We start from the raw sequence: 13,469 nt of genomic DNA, 5'->3' as shown, positions 1-13,469 counted from the left end.
ATTATTTTTTTTCACTAGTTTTTCATATTAAATCTAAAGATTTATACTAATTCCTGGCTCGAGGTTACAGCAGCAGGCTCGCACAGACATTGATTTACTTATTCATAGTAAATTAAAATGTTATAAAACTATATGCTAATCCATATGAATTATACACATTTTATATTACTTAATGGCTAGTAGCCGCTATGCGATATTAGCCTAAATACATATTAATGATAGGTGGCATGCACATTCCAGTAAAGCCAGTGGACATTATGGTGACCATAAAAAGTTTAGACACAGTGAGATCAATTCACCCCTGAAATCTGCCTCCACTAGAGATATGTCTACAAGGGTCAAACAAACAAACTCGCACAAACACATGAACACATAGACATGTACACGCACACACACACACAGATGTGCACACACCCACACACAAGCACACATACAGATGCACATACACACACACACACACACACACTTGTGGTTCAAAATACTGTGGAGTGCAATTTCTCAACAGTGACGTGTCTTTGCATCATTCTCTTCAGAATTTACAAAGGATATAAAAAAAATTTACAACACACACATAAACATATCCACAGTAACACACGGTATGCACAAACATAAACACACATGCTCTCACGCACGCACGCACACACACATACACACACACATAAACACACATAAAGATATATAAGCAAATACCTGCACATGCACACACACATATCCGTGCACACACAAACATACGGTAAGCACAAATGTAAACACACATACACACACAAATGCATGCAGACATGCACACACTTCAAACACATTCAGACACAAACATATGGTATGCACAAAAGTAAACATACATGCTGACACATACATACACAACCAGAAACATGCAGACGCATGCATATAAATGCGTTCACACGCATGCAAACACCCATGCACACATACAAACATACGACATGTGAAATACAAACACACGACTGCTATACAGAGACGCACACATTCATTCAACCCTTGTAAGACCAGCATATGCACACTGAATACAGTAAACCACTTACTCCTGCATATTCTGTGTGTAATTATAAATCAGAGATCATTGTCTGGAGAAAATAACACAATAAATCATTCAAATAGAGCTGGTCAGGAGAGGCAACAGACTGCTAATGTTTCTGCTCTTCCAGACATCACCGGCGATAAAACCAGGACAACACTTCCTTGCAACCCCCAGCATTACACACTGTCGCCCACTCTCTTAGGCCTACTCTTTCCAAACAACGAAAAACACTCATGTGTAAGAATGTCATATTAAAATGCTCAGCACAATAAGCATTCATACACAATTTTATACACCAACGACTATCATTTTATCTAGGTCGTAATAAATATTTCGCGTATGCGTATGTATGCACATGGAAATATTAAATTGGCAAGCTTAATGTGATATTTGTTAAATACTTTAAACTCCTTCTGCCTAATTGTTATCAGAGCAGTACACTCACTCAAAGAAAACATGGATATTTTCACAGCCCAATCTACCATATGTTCTCATAAACACCTGAGAATCAAAGCTTCTGGAAAATGAAATTCATGGAATACATTTTTGCAATAATAAGTTCATAATTTAAACAAATAAAATAAATTAAATAAGAGACTCAAAGATGTCGCTGTGTGCGCACTAATTTTTTTGTTTTTTTACGCACCTGAACATTAACTAGTTTTTTTCACAATTGCCCAATTCACCGCAACGAAACTGAAAATGCCATAAACTGAGAAGCGCTCCTCCAAAATCGACCAAAACCGCACCACTCAGGAGCAGGCTTTCTACCGGACAGGACCCTGACACCGCGTGACGTACAGCGTTAATACAGACTGACCAAGTTCTCCAACTTTCCAAAATCACCCACACAAAGTCAGCTGCTCAGAGGTTTTACCCCAGCACACCGGGAAACAGCACCAGGTCCACGCAGCTGAAAGCGCTCACCTGTCTTTGTCTCCATGCTCCGCGCGCTCTCTCTCTCTCTCTCTTTCGCTATCTCTCTCGCTCTTGGAGGCTTGTTCTACTTTATTTCACTCATCCGCGAGAGCTGTACATCCCCGGCATTGCTTCTGCTTCTGTCCGTCAGAAAGGAAGGGGTACACACACGGACTCAGGCTCCACACGTGCCCATGTGCTCAGGGGCGTGCATGCTGTGCGTCTGCAGCGCTGCTGAATTCTCTCTCTCCCTCTCTCTCTCGCTCCCTCTCTCTCTCTCTCTCGCTCCCTCTCTCTCTCGCACTCTCTCTCTCGCTCCCTCTCTCTCTCGCACTCTCTCGCTCTCTCTCTCTCTCTCTCGCTCCCTCTCTCTCTCTCTCTCTCTCTCTCGCTCCCTCTCTCTCTCTCTCTCTCTCTCTCTCTCTCTCGCTCCCTCTCTCTCGCACTCTCGCTCGCGCTTCCAGGTGCTCAGTGGAGAGCGGTGACAGCGCCACAGCAGCGCGCGGAGGAGCCGGGCTGGCGGAGGCGGGGCGGCGGAGACGGATCGGCGGGGTTGGCGGGGTTGGCGGGGTTGGCGGGAGCGGCAGCAGCGAGAGACGGCCGCGCGAGGGGAGAGCTCACGGTTCGCTTTGACTTTGAGCTGCTGTCTGATCTGTGGAGCAGATTCCCTCTCTCTCTCTCTCTCCCTCTCACTCTCTCTCTCTCTCTCTTTCTCCCTCTCTCTCTCTCCCCCTCAATCCATCTACCCCCTTCTCTTTCTCTCTCTCTCTCCCTCCGAAAAGTCCCTCTGGGGTTTTGACTCTTTGGCAGCACCGCTGTTAGCCAGGAGTCTCTGAAGGACACAGTAGATGCATTTGTGTCTCCTGTGATGAGAGCAGTCACATTGCGTTTGTGTAACATCTCTCCCCCCCTTAAGAGCTTTTAAAGACATTCTCTCTCTCTCTCTCTCTGTGTTTTACACACACACACACACACACACACACACACACGTGTACACACACACACACACACAGACACACACACACTCATCTCCCTCTCTTTTCGCGGTTTCCCCTCTGTCATGTGGAAAAGCCACCCATTCCCAGCGTTCCCCTGACAGGAGGAATTGCACTGAGAAAGGCTCGTTCTCTCTCTCTCTCTCTCTCACACACACACACACACACACACACACACAGACCTCTTATCTCAGTAGCACGCTGACACGAGTCCGTCTGAGCTGGAGAAAACTCATTCACAGAGATGCTCTAAGATTTGACTTGTGGTCCTATCTTCCTAGCGCCTGCTCTCTCTCTCTCTGTTTCTCTCTCTCTCTCTCACACCGTACCACCCGAAACACCATTTCAGCCCGATAATGGATCCACTCAACAACTGTCCCGCTTACACCCTCGGATTGTTTCCGACGGGCATCGTCGATGTATTTTTATTAATGACCAGGCATGGCTGAAATTGCTCTTCTCTATTGCACCAAATCACATCATGCTTTTTGTTCAATTTTCAGAGAGTGTCTGTGTGTATGTGTGTCTATGTATCTGTGTGTGTGAGAGAGAGATAGAGAGGCAGAGAGAGGGGGAGAGAGAGAGAGAGAGGGAGGAAGGGGAAGAGAGAGAGAGCTTGAGTAAACGAGAGGCTATTTTTGATGGTTCATTTCTTGACCGTGGCATTTTAAATTCACTTCCATCCGCAAATGGTCTCCCAACATCGTCTGGGTGCCGAAATGGGGACATGCGAGTGTGCGAACGTGTGTGTGCATGTGTGTGTGTGTGTGTGTGCATGCATGTGTGTGTGTGCATGAGTGTGTGTTTGTGTGCGTGCATGTACATGTGTGTGTTTGTGTGCGTGTGTGTGTTTGTGTGCGTGCGTGTACGTGTGTGTGTGTGCGTGTGTGAGTGTGTGCATGTGTGTGTGAGTGTGCATGTGTGTGTGTGAGTGTGCGTGCGTGCATGCGCGTGTGTGCGAACGCATGCGTGTGTGTGTGCGTGCATGCGTGTGTGTGCGTGCGTGCGTGCGTGCATGCGTGTGCGTGTGTGTGTGTGCGCGTGTGTGTGTGCGTGTGTGCGAACACTTGCGTGTGTGTGTGTGCCTGCATGTGCGTGCGTGCGTGCATGCGTGTGTGTGTGTGTGCGCGCGTGTGCGCCTGCACGCACACACAGTGCGCGTGTTTTCACGAGGGCATGAAGAGAGGTAATTGAAATTTGTGAAAGTGACATTTTTTGAAAGTGTGGATAATGAGGCTGGCAGTGGGACGCCGACACGCTGAATATGGCTGCAGTCTGAGGAGGCGCGAGGTCGCGATCGCTCTCTCCTCTCTCTCTCTCTCTCTCTCTCTCTCTCCTTTTCACTTCTTCTCTCCTTTCTTTCAGCCCCCTTCTTTGGAAAGCGGGGAAGGAAGCGTTTTTTTTTCTCCTTTGTGCCGTGGAAAATGTTTTTTCTTTTTTTGAGAGAGAGCCCGGTGGGTTTTTCGGCTCTAACAAAACCGCATCGATTTGAGATTTGTAAATAACTCCGAACTTGTCATTCTTCGCACCGCCGCGGCATCCTTTTCAGGAGGCTGCCGGCGTGCCGTATGGGGGCCCCAGCTGCAGGGCGTGGCGTGGCGAGGCGAGGCGGCCAATCGCAGCCCTGCGTGCGGCGCCCCCCGTTTTAATTAGCTCTGATTCAGAGACAGACTGCTGCTCGTCGGAGCGGCCCTGATTGTGGTCCAGCTGCACTCGCCGCGCGCGGAAATACGCCGATCGCTCTGGAGGACGCCGTGATTGGACAATGACATATTACAGGGAACAAATGGGCTCCTATGCAGCGGCGGTCCTCATTATCTGCAGAGAGGCTTCCTCAACCCGCCCCCCCCCCCCACCCCCACCCCCCCGCGCGCCCGCACGCGGTCGCGTATCGCGCGAAATCCGCCGTGCTGAAAGACGGGGTGGCGGCGGGGGCGGAGGGGAAGGGGGGAAAGGAGAGAAAGGAGGGAGGAAGGGAGAATGGGAAAGGAAGCTAAATTTAACCTCCTTTGTGACTGCGACGTCGAAAAACGCCAGGAAGTTTGGATGAAGATCTTATCACCTGGCTATCAACTGGGGGAACGTACACCCCCCCCCCCCCTCCCCTCCCCCCACACCATTCAAAATCCACAGTGAAAAGAGAAAAAAGAAGGAAAACACTAAAAGGGTGAAGGCACATGCTATGGGTGGGGGTGGGGGGGGGGGGGGGGGTCTCTGCATCCAATGTCACCTTTCATGCTCTGCAGAATGCCTGGGAGATAAATCTGACTTCATACACATTTCCCCCTGTCCTTATCAGCTTAAAAAAAAGCAAAACCAAATGATCAAAAAAAAAAAAGTGAAAAAGTAGCGTTTGTGGAATGGCGGGGGCCAGAAGGTGAGTCTGGGGCGGGGGGGTTTGGGGGGGGGTGCGAGTGAGCGCAGACGCCGGCGGTGGGGTTTAACGCGCGGAGGCCTCCGCAGGCCGCCACCTGATCGCGCCGGGCTGCCACTCACTCTCCCGCCAGAGCCGCGCGGAAGCATGCCCGCGCGTGGCGGGAGAACGCTCACCTCTACAGCTCCGCGGCAACCGAGCGCAGAGACCCGCCGACCGCGCCGAGCGTGCGCCGGGCGAGCGGGGAGCTCGGCCAATCACAGGGATTCACACCGAGCTGTCCGAGCCACACGCTGAGGTAGTGGCGTAAAAACCTGAGGAGCTGGGGTGTACAGTGAGTTACTGGGGCAACAGGCTCAGCGAGGCGGCTACTGAGAGGAGCTGCACTGGCCCTGAGCGCTGGGACAGGCTAATGGTGCACACACACACACGTACACACACACACACAAACACGGACGCACATACACACACACACACGCACACGCAAACACACACACGTACACACATTCACACACAAACACGCACGCACATACACACACAAACACGCACGCACATACACACACACGCACGCACATACACACACGCACACAAAAACACGCATGCACACACACGCACACACACACACACGCACACACATACGCACGCGCACACATACACACACAAACACACACACACACATACATACACGCACGCGCACGCACGCACGCACGTATGCATTCATGAACACATGCACGCCCACACACACACACACACACTCACACTCACACACCAGCACCAGCTACTGCACACATGGTCATTAGCTCCATAACCTGCTGGTTGAAGAAGTAGTGCACTGTTGGTTAAACTCACATTTGTGGGTATGTTACCAATTAATCTGGATATTTTACCCAACAAAAATCCATCAAAAAAAAAGAAAGAAAGCAAACAGCCAGATAGCTTACAGATAGCGTCCCCTCCGTTCTAATGCGAGTGTGTGCCGCTGCTCTTTTAAGGCCGGGCGAGCGAGGCCGAGGAGAGAGAGGCAGGAGGGCTGTGAGCCAGGCTGTTTGGCACCCAGTGTCAGTCACCATCGCGCTCACAGGAAAACATAAAAATAAATGAAAGTCTGTGTGGGACTTTTCTCACAGTTGCAGTCCTTTCCCTCAGATACATCTTGGAATGTCAAAAAAAAAAAGTAAAAACGGAGAGCGATTTCTTTAATACACCCATTTCTTTTTTTGTTGTTGTTTTTTTTTTGTGTTTTTTTTTTTACATAAGTTGAGTTCAGCTTTTACTGTGTAAGTTGCTCGGTTGTCATTCCTGGTCAGACAGTAGCCTAACATCGCAGCTGTGTGTGTTTGTGTAACTCAGACAGAAGCCTAACATCGCAGCTGTGTGTGTTTGTGTAACTCAGACAGAAGCCTCACATCGCGGATGTGTGTGTTTGTGTAACTCAGACAGTAGCCGCTCATCGCAGTTGTGTGTGTTTGTGTAACTCAGACAGAAGCCTAACATCGCAGTTGTGTGTGTTTGTGTAACTCAGACAGAAGCCTAACATCGCAGTTGTGTGTGTTTGTGTAACTCAGACAGAAGCCTAACATCGCAGTTGTGTGTGTTTGTGTAACTCAGACAGAAGCCTCTCATCGCAGTTGTGTGTGTTTGTGTAACTCAGACAGAAGCCTAACATCGCAGTTGTGTGTGTTTGTGTAACTCAGACAGAAGCCTCTCATCGCAGTTGTGTGTGTTTGTGTAACTCAGACAGCAGCCACACATTGTAGTTGTGTGTTTGTGTAACGCGGCTGCACTTCTCTTGCAGAAGCCCAGCCCTCCCCCCACCCCCCCAGCTCCCCGCCCCCTTCTCCAAGGACGCGGTGACTAGGACTGCATCGTTACCGCGTTAATTAACCTCTCAGGGGTTGAGAGCAAATTAAAAGTGGAATCAGCGGGGTTAAGTGAATAGACTACCTGCAGACACAGCAGTTAGCCTCCGCCGAGCCTGGAGCTCGAGTCCCCTCGGCTCCTCCCCCTTCCCCCTGTCCGTCACCCGGTCCCTACGGTAACCCTGAGAAACCACACCATTGACCTCTGACCTTTCTGTGTCACCACATGTCATAGAAAAGGGCCACTTTTGTAGAGACAGAGAGAAAGAGAGAGAGAGAGAGAGACAGAGACAGAGAGAGAGAGAGAGAGAGAGAGACAGAGAGAGAGAGAGAGAGAGAGTAGCAACATGGAGACACCCTCAGCTGGTTTTGACAGCTGAAGCTTGGTGCTACTATCAGTTTGCCTTTTTGTTACTTCATTGCACTAGCCAGACAGCTAGCGGTATCAAGACAGCTGGCTAATGTTAGCAGGAATCAAGCCAGTCAGTTGTGTCATGTAGGCTAAGGCAAAATCAGAGTCTACAAAATAATATTGCCAGCTTTTCAAAACACCTTCCTGTCAAATTCCTGCAAAAAAAAAAGAAACTGAACAAAAAAAAAAATCCAACAGTCTGGCTGAAGTTTGGCTGACAGAAGAACAAACAAATGCACTCTGATTGGTTGGGAAAACAAGGCCCTGCCAAATCATATTGTAACCAACTCGCAGCACATTCGCAGATGTCTGTGTTTACAGATTGACACTAACATTTACATACAGCACTGTATGTATTTGTGGCCACTGGCTCGGAGGGGGAAAAAAAGACAAGAAACATTACCAAAATGCCCTGCCACTTCCTCTGGTCTGAATGAGCAAGGTAAAGCAGGAAAAGAGCAGCTCCGATGCTTCCCAACGACTATAAGGGTTTGGGAGGGGCACTGGGGGCTTTAGTTTGTCTCACACTACATTTTTCTGTAATGTTTTGCATATGCAGACAAAACAACATGCTTTTCTGAATGGGTGTACTGTGGCGCATGCTTTTGTGTGTGTGTGCCTGTCCGGGGTGTGTGTGGGTGTGCTGTTTGTGTTTTAGGGCTGTGCGTGTGCAAATTCAGTACACATCTTTTGGTATGACACTGTTGCCAGATGATTTCACGGCCGATGCCAATCTGAGATGCTCATATATAGCATGTACCCTAGCCTTCCTCCAATCTCCACGATGCTCCTAGCCAAGCGCATCTCAGTGTTTGGGCGCCAGTGTAACATAATGAGCAAGGAACTGGTCTTGTGACCTAAAGGTTGCAAGTTCGATTGCCGGGTAGGACACTGCCATTGTACCCTTGAGCAAGGCACTTAGCCTGCATCGCTTCAGTATATATCCAGCTGTATAAACGGATGCAATGCAAATGCTGTGTAAAAGTTGTGCAAGTCGCTCTGGATACGGGTGTCTGCTAAATGCCTGTAATGTGACGTAATGTGTTCTGTGTACCCGTACTCCCACACCACACCCGTGTCCAGCGTAAACTCTCTCTCTGCAATTGACGCTTGGCTCCAAAAGCACGCTCAGCTTTGAGCCACGGCCAAGGTGCCTGCCCTTGAATCTGCTACCCGCGGTCCAGAGCTCTCCTCTGACCCGGGTGTGCGTATGTCACCCGCGCTCCACCGCCGTTGCCGCGTGCACGAGGTGAATCCACTAATCCGATCGCTTTCCACACGAACGCAGAGCAATAAGACTGCAAAGAAAAGTCAGCAGGTAATTTGTCAACATTCCCCTAAAATAACACTCCTCCCCCCCAGGGGCATTAGTCTTATCTACCTCCTTTCCCTTTTTTTTATTGTTCGTTTCCATGACATTTTTTTTTTTGTTATCTCCTGCTTCGTTTGTTTCCTTTATTTTCTCTGTCTACTGAATCACCTCTTTTTTTCCCACATCCCCCCTGCAGCGTCAGACAAACTTTCCCTCTCCCTGAACTGCTCCCTCAGTCGCGAAATTCCACGGAAAGACGCGGCAGATGCATTTTACTTTTAAAAAATGGGATAATTTCAACACTGCTGGGTGTCAAAGAAACAGGCCAAATCGGGCGCCGTGCTGCTTCTCTTTTGAAACGCTTTCTTTTCTTCTTTTTGTGCAGCGGAAATTTCCATATGTATGACTCAATCTTTGGTGACGTTTTTGTTGTCTTTTGCGAAAGGGTACGAGGCTGTGAAATGGCGCCGCCCTCCCCTGGAATCCTGGCTCGGTTGTGAGGGTGTGTTGAGGATGCAGCTGTCGAAGAGAAAAGCTCCTGCACACGACCCAGTACTGAACACTGTGTGCTACTAAATCATACAGCCAGTACTGAACACACAGCAGTACACTGTGTGCTAACAGATCATACTACCAGTACTGAACACACAGCAGTACACTGTGTGCTACTAGACCATACAACCAGTACTGAACACTGTGTGCTACTAGACCATACAACCAGTACTGAACACTGCATGCCACTAGACCATACAACCAGTACTGAACACTGTGTGCTACTAGACCATACAACCAGTACTGAACACTACATGCCACTATACCATACAACCAGTACTGAACACTGTGTGCTACTAGACCATATAACCAATGCTGAACACACAGCAGAACACAGTGTGCTACTAGACCATACAACCAATACTGAACACACAGCAGTGCTGTACGCTTCTAGACCACACAAACAACACTGAAAAAACAAGGGGAGTCTGTGTCTGTGGGGAGTGTGGGCTCCTTAGCGGGGACCCTATGTGTCTGTGTTAAATTCCCAGTTTCACAAACCCTGTTTGAGGGAAAGCCTTTGTGTAATTCAAGTTTTTAAGCAGGCAGAGTCACAGGGTCTGCATAGTGAACCAAATGACTGTGCTGTAACTGGCAGGTAAGCTAATAAAACTAGAGAGTCGAGCTGTGGAACTCTTCGACGAGAGCTGAAGTTGTGACAACCCCCGCATCCCACCCCCCCCCCCCCCCCCCCCCCAATCTCAGAGCACTCACCGCCCCCAAAAATCCTCGACTATGTAAGGGCAAACGAGAGAGGAGACTTTTCAATTTGGCTCTTTTGCTGGTACAGAGCAGAGAGTCCAGCTTGGCATCCACCCCCCAACACCCAACCCCCCCACCCCCCACCGGCCTCTTCCTCCCTCTTCATTAAATTTCAATTAGCCGCGAAAAGCCGCCGCGGCGCGAGCCCATCTGCAATCAGCCAAAATGGACCGGCAGAGAACCTTCCGGACGTCGCTCAGCCGGATGGCTTTTCACGCTCATTAGGAGGAGGGCGAGAGAAGAGAGAGAGAGAGGAGGAGGAGGGCGAGAGAAGAGAGAGAGCGAGGAGGAGGGCGAGAGAAGAGAGAGAGAGGAGGAGGAGGAGGGCGAGAGAAGAGAGGGAGAGGAGGAGAGCGAGAGAAGAGAGAGAGAGAAGTGTATGAATCGAGAGAGGGAGTGCGGCGAGGGAGCGGGGTGTTAGACTGTGTGTGTGCCCCACCCCCTCCCCAAAGCCCCAGGTAAGCTCTCATACACAGGTACGGCACCAATATAGGCCATGCAGGGGTTAAACGACCCCGCCCACTGGTACTCAACACAGTCTATATATTCAGTGATCTAATACTAACCACACTCAACACAGTCTATATATTCAGTGATCTAATACTAACCACACTCAACACTGTCTCTACACCCACAGTGATCTAATACTAACCACACTCAACACTGTCTCTACACCCACAGTGATCTAATACTAACCACACTCAACACAGTCTCTATACTCCCTGTGATCTAATACTAACCACACTCAACACAGTCTCTATACTCCCTGTGATCTAATACTAACCACACTCAACACAGTCTCTACACCCACAGTGAGCTAATACTAACCACACTCAACACAGTCTCTATACTCACAGTGAGCTAATACTAACCACGCTCAACACAGTCTCTACACCGACGGTGATCTAATACTAACCACACTCAACACAGTCTCTATACTCCCTGTGATCTAATACTAACCACACTCAACACAGTCTCTATACTCACAGTGATCTAATACTAACCACACTCAACACAGTCTCTATACTCCCTGTGATCTAATACTAACCACACTCAACACAGTCTCTATACTCACAGTGAGCTAATACTAACCACACTCAACACAGTCTCTATACTCCCTGTGATCTAATACTAACCACACTCAACACAGTCTCTATACTCCCTGTGATCTAATACTAACCACACTCAACACAGTCTCTATACTCCCTGTGATCTAATACTAACCACACTCACCACAGTCTCCATACTCACAGAGGTCTTCAGTAGCACATATCCTGTGAGTCTTGTTCAGACAGTTATTTTTGGAGAAGCAGGGGCTAAACAAAGCGACCACGCCCACGGGCAGAGGCCAGAGACCTAACGCTCCGCCCGCTATTGCACCCACTCCACAGAAATGGCGTTAAGGCCCAGCCGCTGATCCGGGGGGCTCTGATAAAGACGTCTGCGACTCTCACACATTTCCTCAATCTAGGCCCCCTGCTGAGTCATCATACGCCCACACAACATTGCACCGTGTGTGTGTGTGTGTGTGTGTGTGTGTGTGTGTATGTGTGTGTGTGTGTGTGTGTGTGTGCGTGTGGTGTGTGTGTGTGTGTGTGTGTGTGTGTGCGCATGTGCGTGTGGTGTGTGTGTGTGTGGTGCGTGTGTGCGCATGTGCGTGTGGTGCGTGTGGTGTGTGTGTGTGTGTGTGTGTGTGTGTGTGTGTGCGTGTGGTGTGTGTGTGTGTGTGTGTGTGTGTGTGTGGTGCGTGTGTGTGTGTGTGTGTGTGTGTGCGCATGTGCGTGTGGTCTGTGTGCGTGTGTGGTGTGTGTGTGTGTGTGTGTGTGTGGTGGGGGGGCAGGGGGGTGCAAATAAAATAATATTTGCTCTGTCACCCAGACCCAGGTTTTCCAGAGTAAAATAACCGGCGGCCCAAAAGGCGGCGAGAGCACTTTTTGCCGGACGTCCGCTCGCCATTCCACGGTGCCGCGTCGCCGTGGCGGTGGCGGCGAAAAAGAAAGATTCCGCCCCGCTGATTTCAACACGCCGCCATTAGAGAGCCGTTTTGGAGCCGCCGCTGTGTCTTATTGTGACAGATTGCGGTGATGTCACAGGTAGCAGCGCGGCGTGGCGGTCAAGCCTCATAAATCAGGCTCAGCTCTCCGTGGGGCAACTGCTGTTGTGCCTGTCAGATCCCCCGAATAGCTTGAGTAAATATTCTTTTTTTATATGCTATAGAAAAACAAAACAAAAAAAAAATAAAAAAGTTAAAATTTTATATATATATATATAGAGAGAGAGACACATTACATATAAAAAATGTATGTAAAAATATTCATACGTGAGGCATTATTTCAATCATTAGGCAAATCTGAACTGAATCATAATTAAATCCATACATTCATTTCAGGCCTCTGGAATGACTGTCTTGCTCCATTACAGGGAAGGTCATTTGAATGTTAAACAATTAAAATTTTAAAAGACCTTCAATTACATGTTTGTTTGAATTATTTAAGTCTTAATTTTTTGTCTATCACTCATGTATGTATATATAAATATTCTAAAAGGTTAAAAATAACAATAAGAAAAAACAAACAAGAAACGACAAGCAGTTAACAAAACTTCAAATATACTATGTCTACAGTATGTAGGTCAATCAGTTTTTTAAATATTCATCCACAAATTTTGAAATATTTAATTCAATAATGTTTTTGGAAGTTACACTTCAGAAGACAGAAATGGAACCAGAAATAGTTTCAAACAATTTTTTTAATTGGAAAAAAACTCATTCTCTCTGGGGTAAACCCTTTCTTTTCTTTTGATAAACTCCCTTTGGGAAAATGAGACGGTGCTCAGGTAAACAGTTTTGCAGGCAGGAGACGTCAAAACACGAAATCTAGACACTTTTATAGAAAAGAAATATTACTACTCTTACCTTATATTTCATTTTACACTCACATATACAGGTATGTACACTAACTGAAGATAGTAGGCAAGTCATAAATTTTAATGAAAAGTAGAGGTGGGTTATAAAAATATTGAATAAAATAACAAGCTTAGGATACTTTTTTCCCCTTTAAACTACATTTTTGAAAGATGTTGTTGTGCTCCTTCAAAAAATTCAAAATATGCTACAGGTGCACACCTCTTTCCTTAAACTATAAACATTGCTTTGCTCTACTAATGTAAAGATATAAGTCACTACATATTGATGTAAGGCTTGAAGCTCAGTCTCAATGTCATTTTGCTCTGATAAACAAACAAACAAAAAAG

The 13,469-nt window shown here is 47.9% G+C and overlaps 1 protein-coding gene across 4 annotated transcripts in view; it reads right to left on the bottom strand.

The window, feature by feature from the left end:
• LOC118235743 (teneurin-2-like) overlaps window positions 1-13,469 on the bottom strand; it is a 364,321-nt gene that overhangs the window by 138,449 nt on the left and 212,403 nt on the right. The window contains exon 1 of one of the 4 annotated variants that reach the window (XM_035433485.1): window positions 1,961-2,246. The exons of the other annotated variants lie outside the window; for them this stretch is intronic. Coding sequence (XP_035289376.1) covers window positions 1,961-1,976 — 16 coding nt within the window. The 5' untranslated portion in view covers window positions 1,977-2,246. Of the gene's footprint in view, window positions 1-1,960; window positions 2,247-13,469 lie in introns of those variants that run through there. 4 annotated transcript variants of the gene reach the window in all.

This window comes from Anguilla anguilla, chromosome 9 (genome assembly GCF_013347855.1).
Source record: "Anguilla anguilla isolate fAngAng1 chromosome 9, fAngAng1.pri, whole genome shotgun sequence".
In the NCBI taxonomy this organism is placed as follows: domain Eukaryota; kingdom Metazoa; phylum Chordata; class Actinopteri; order Anguilliformes; family Anguillidae; genus Anguilla; species Anguilla anguilla.
Note: the sequence above shows the minus strand (reverse complement) of the source record. Positions and strands in the feature narration are given on the sequence as shown.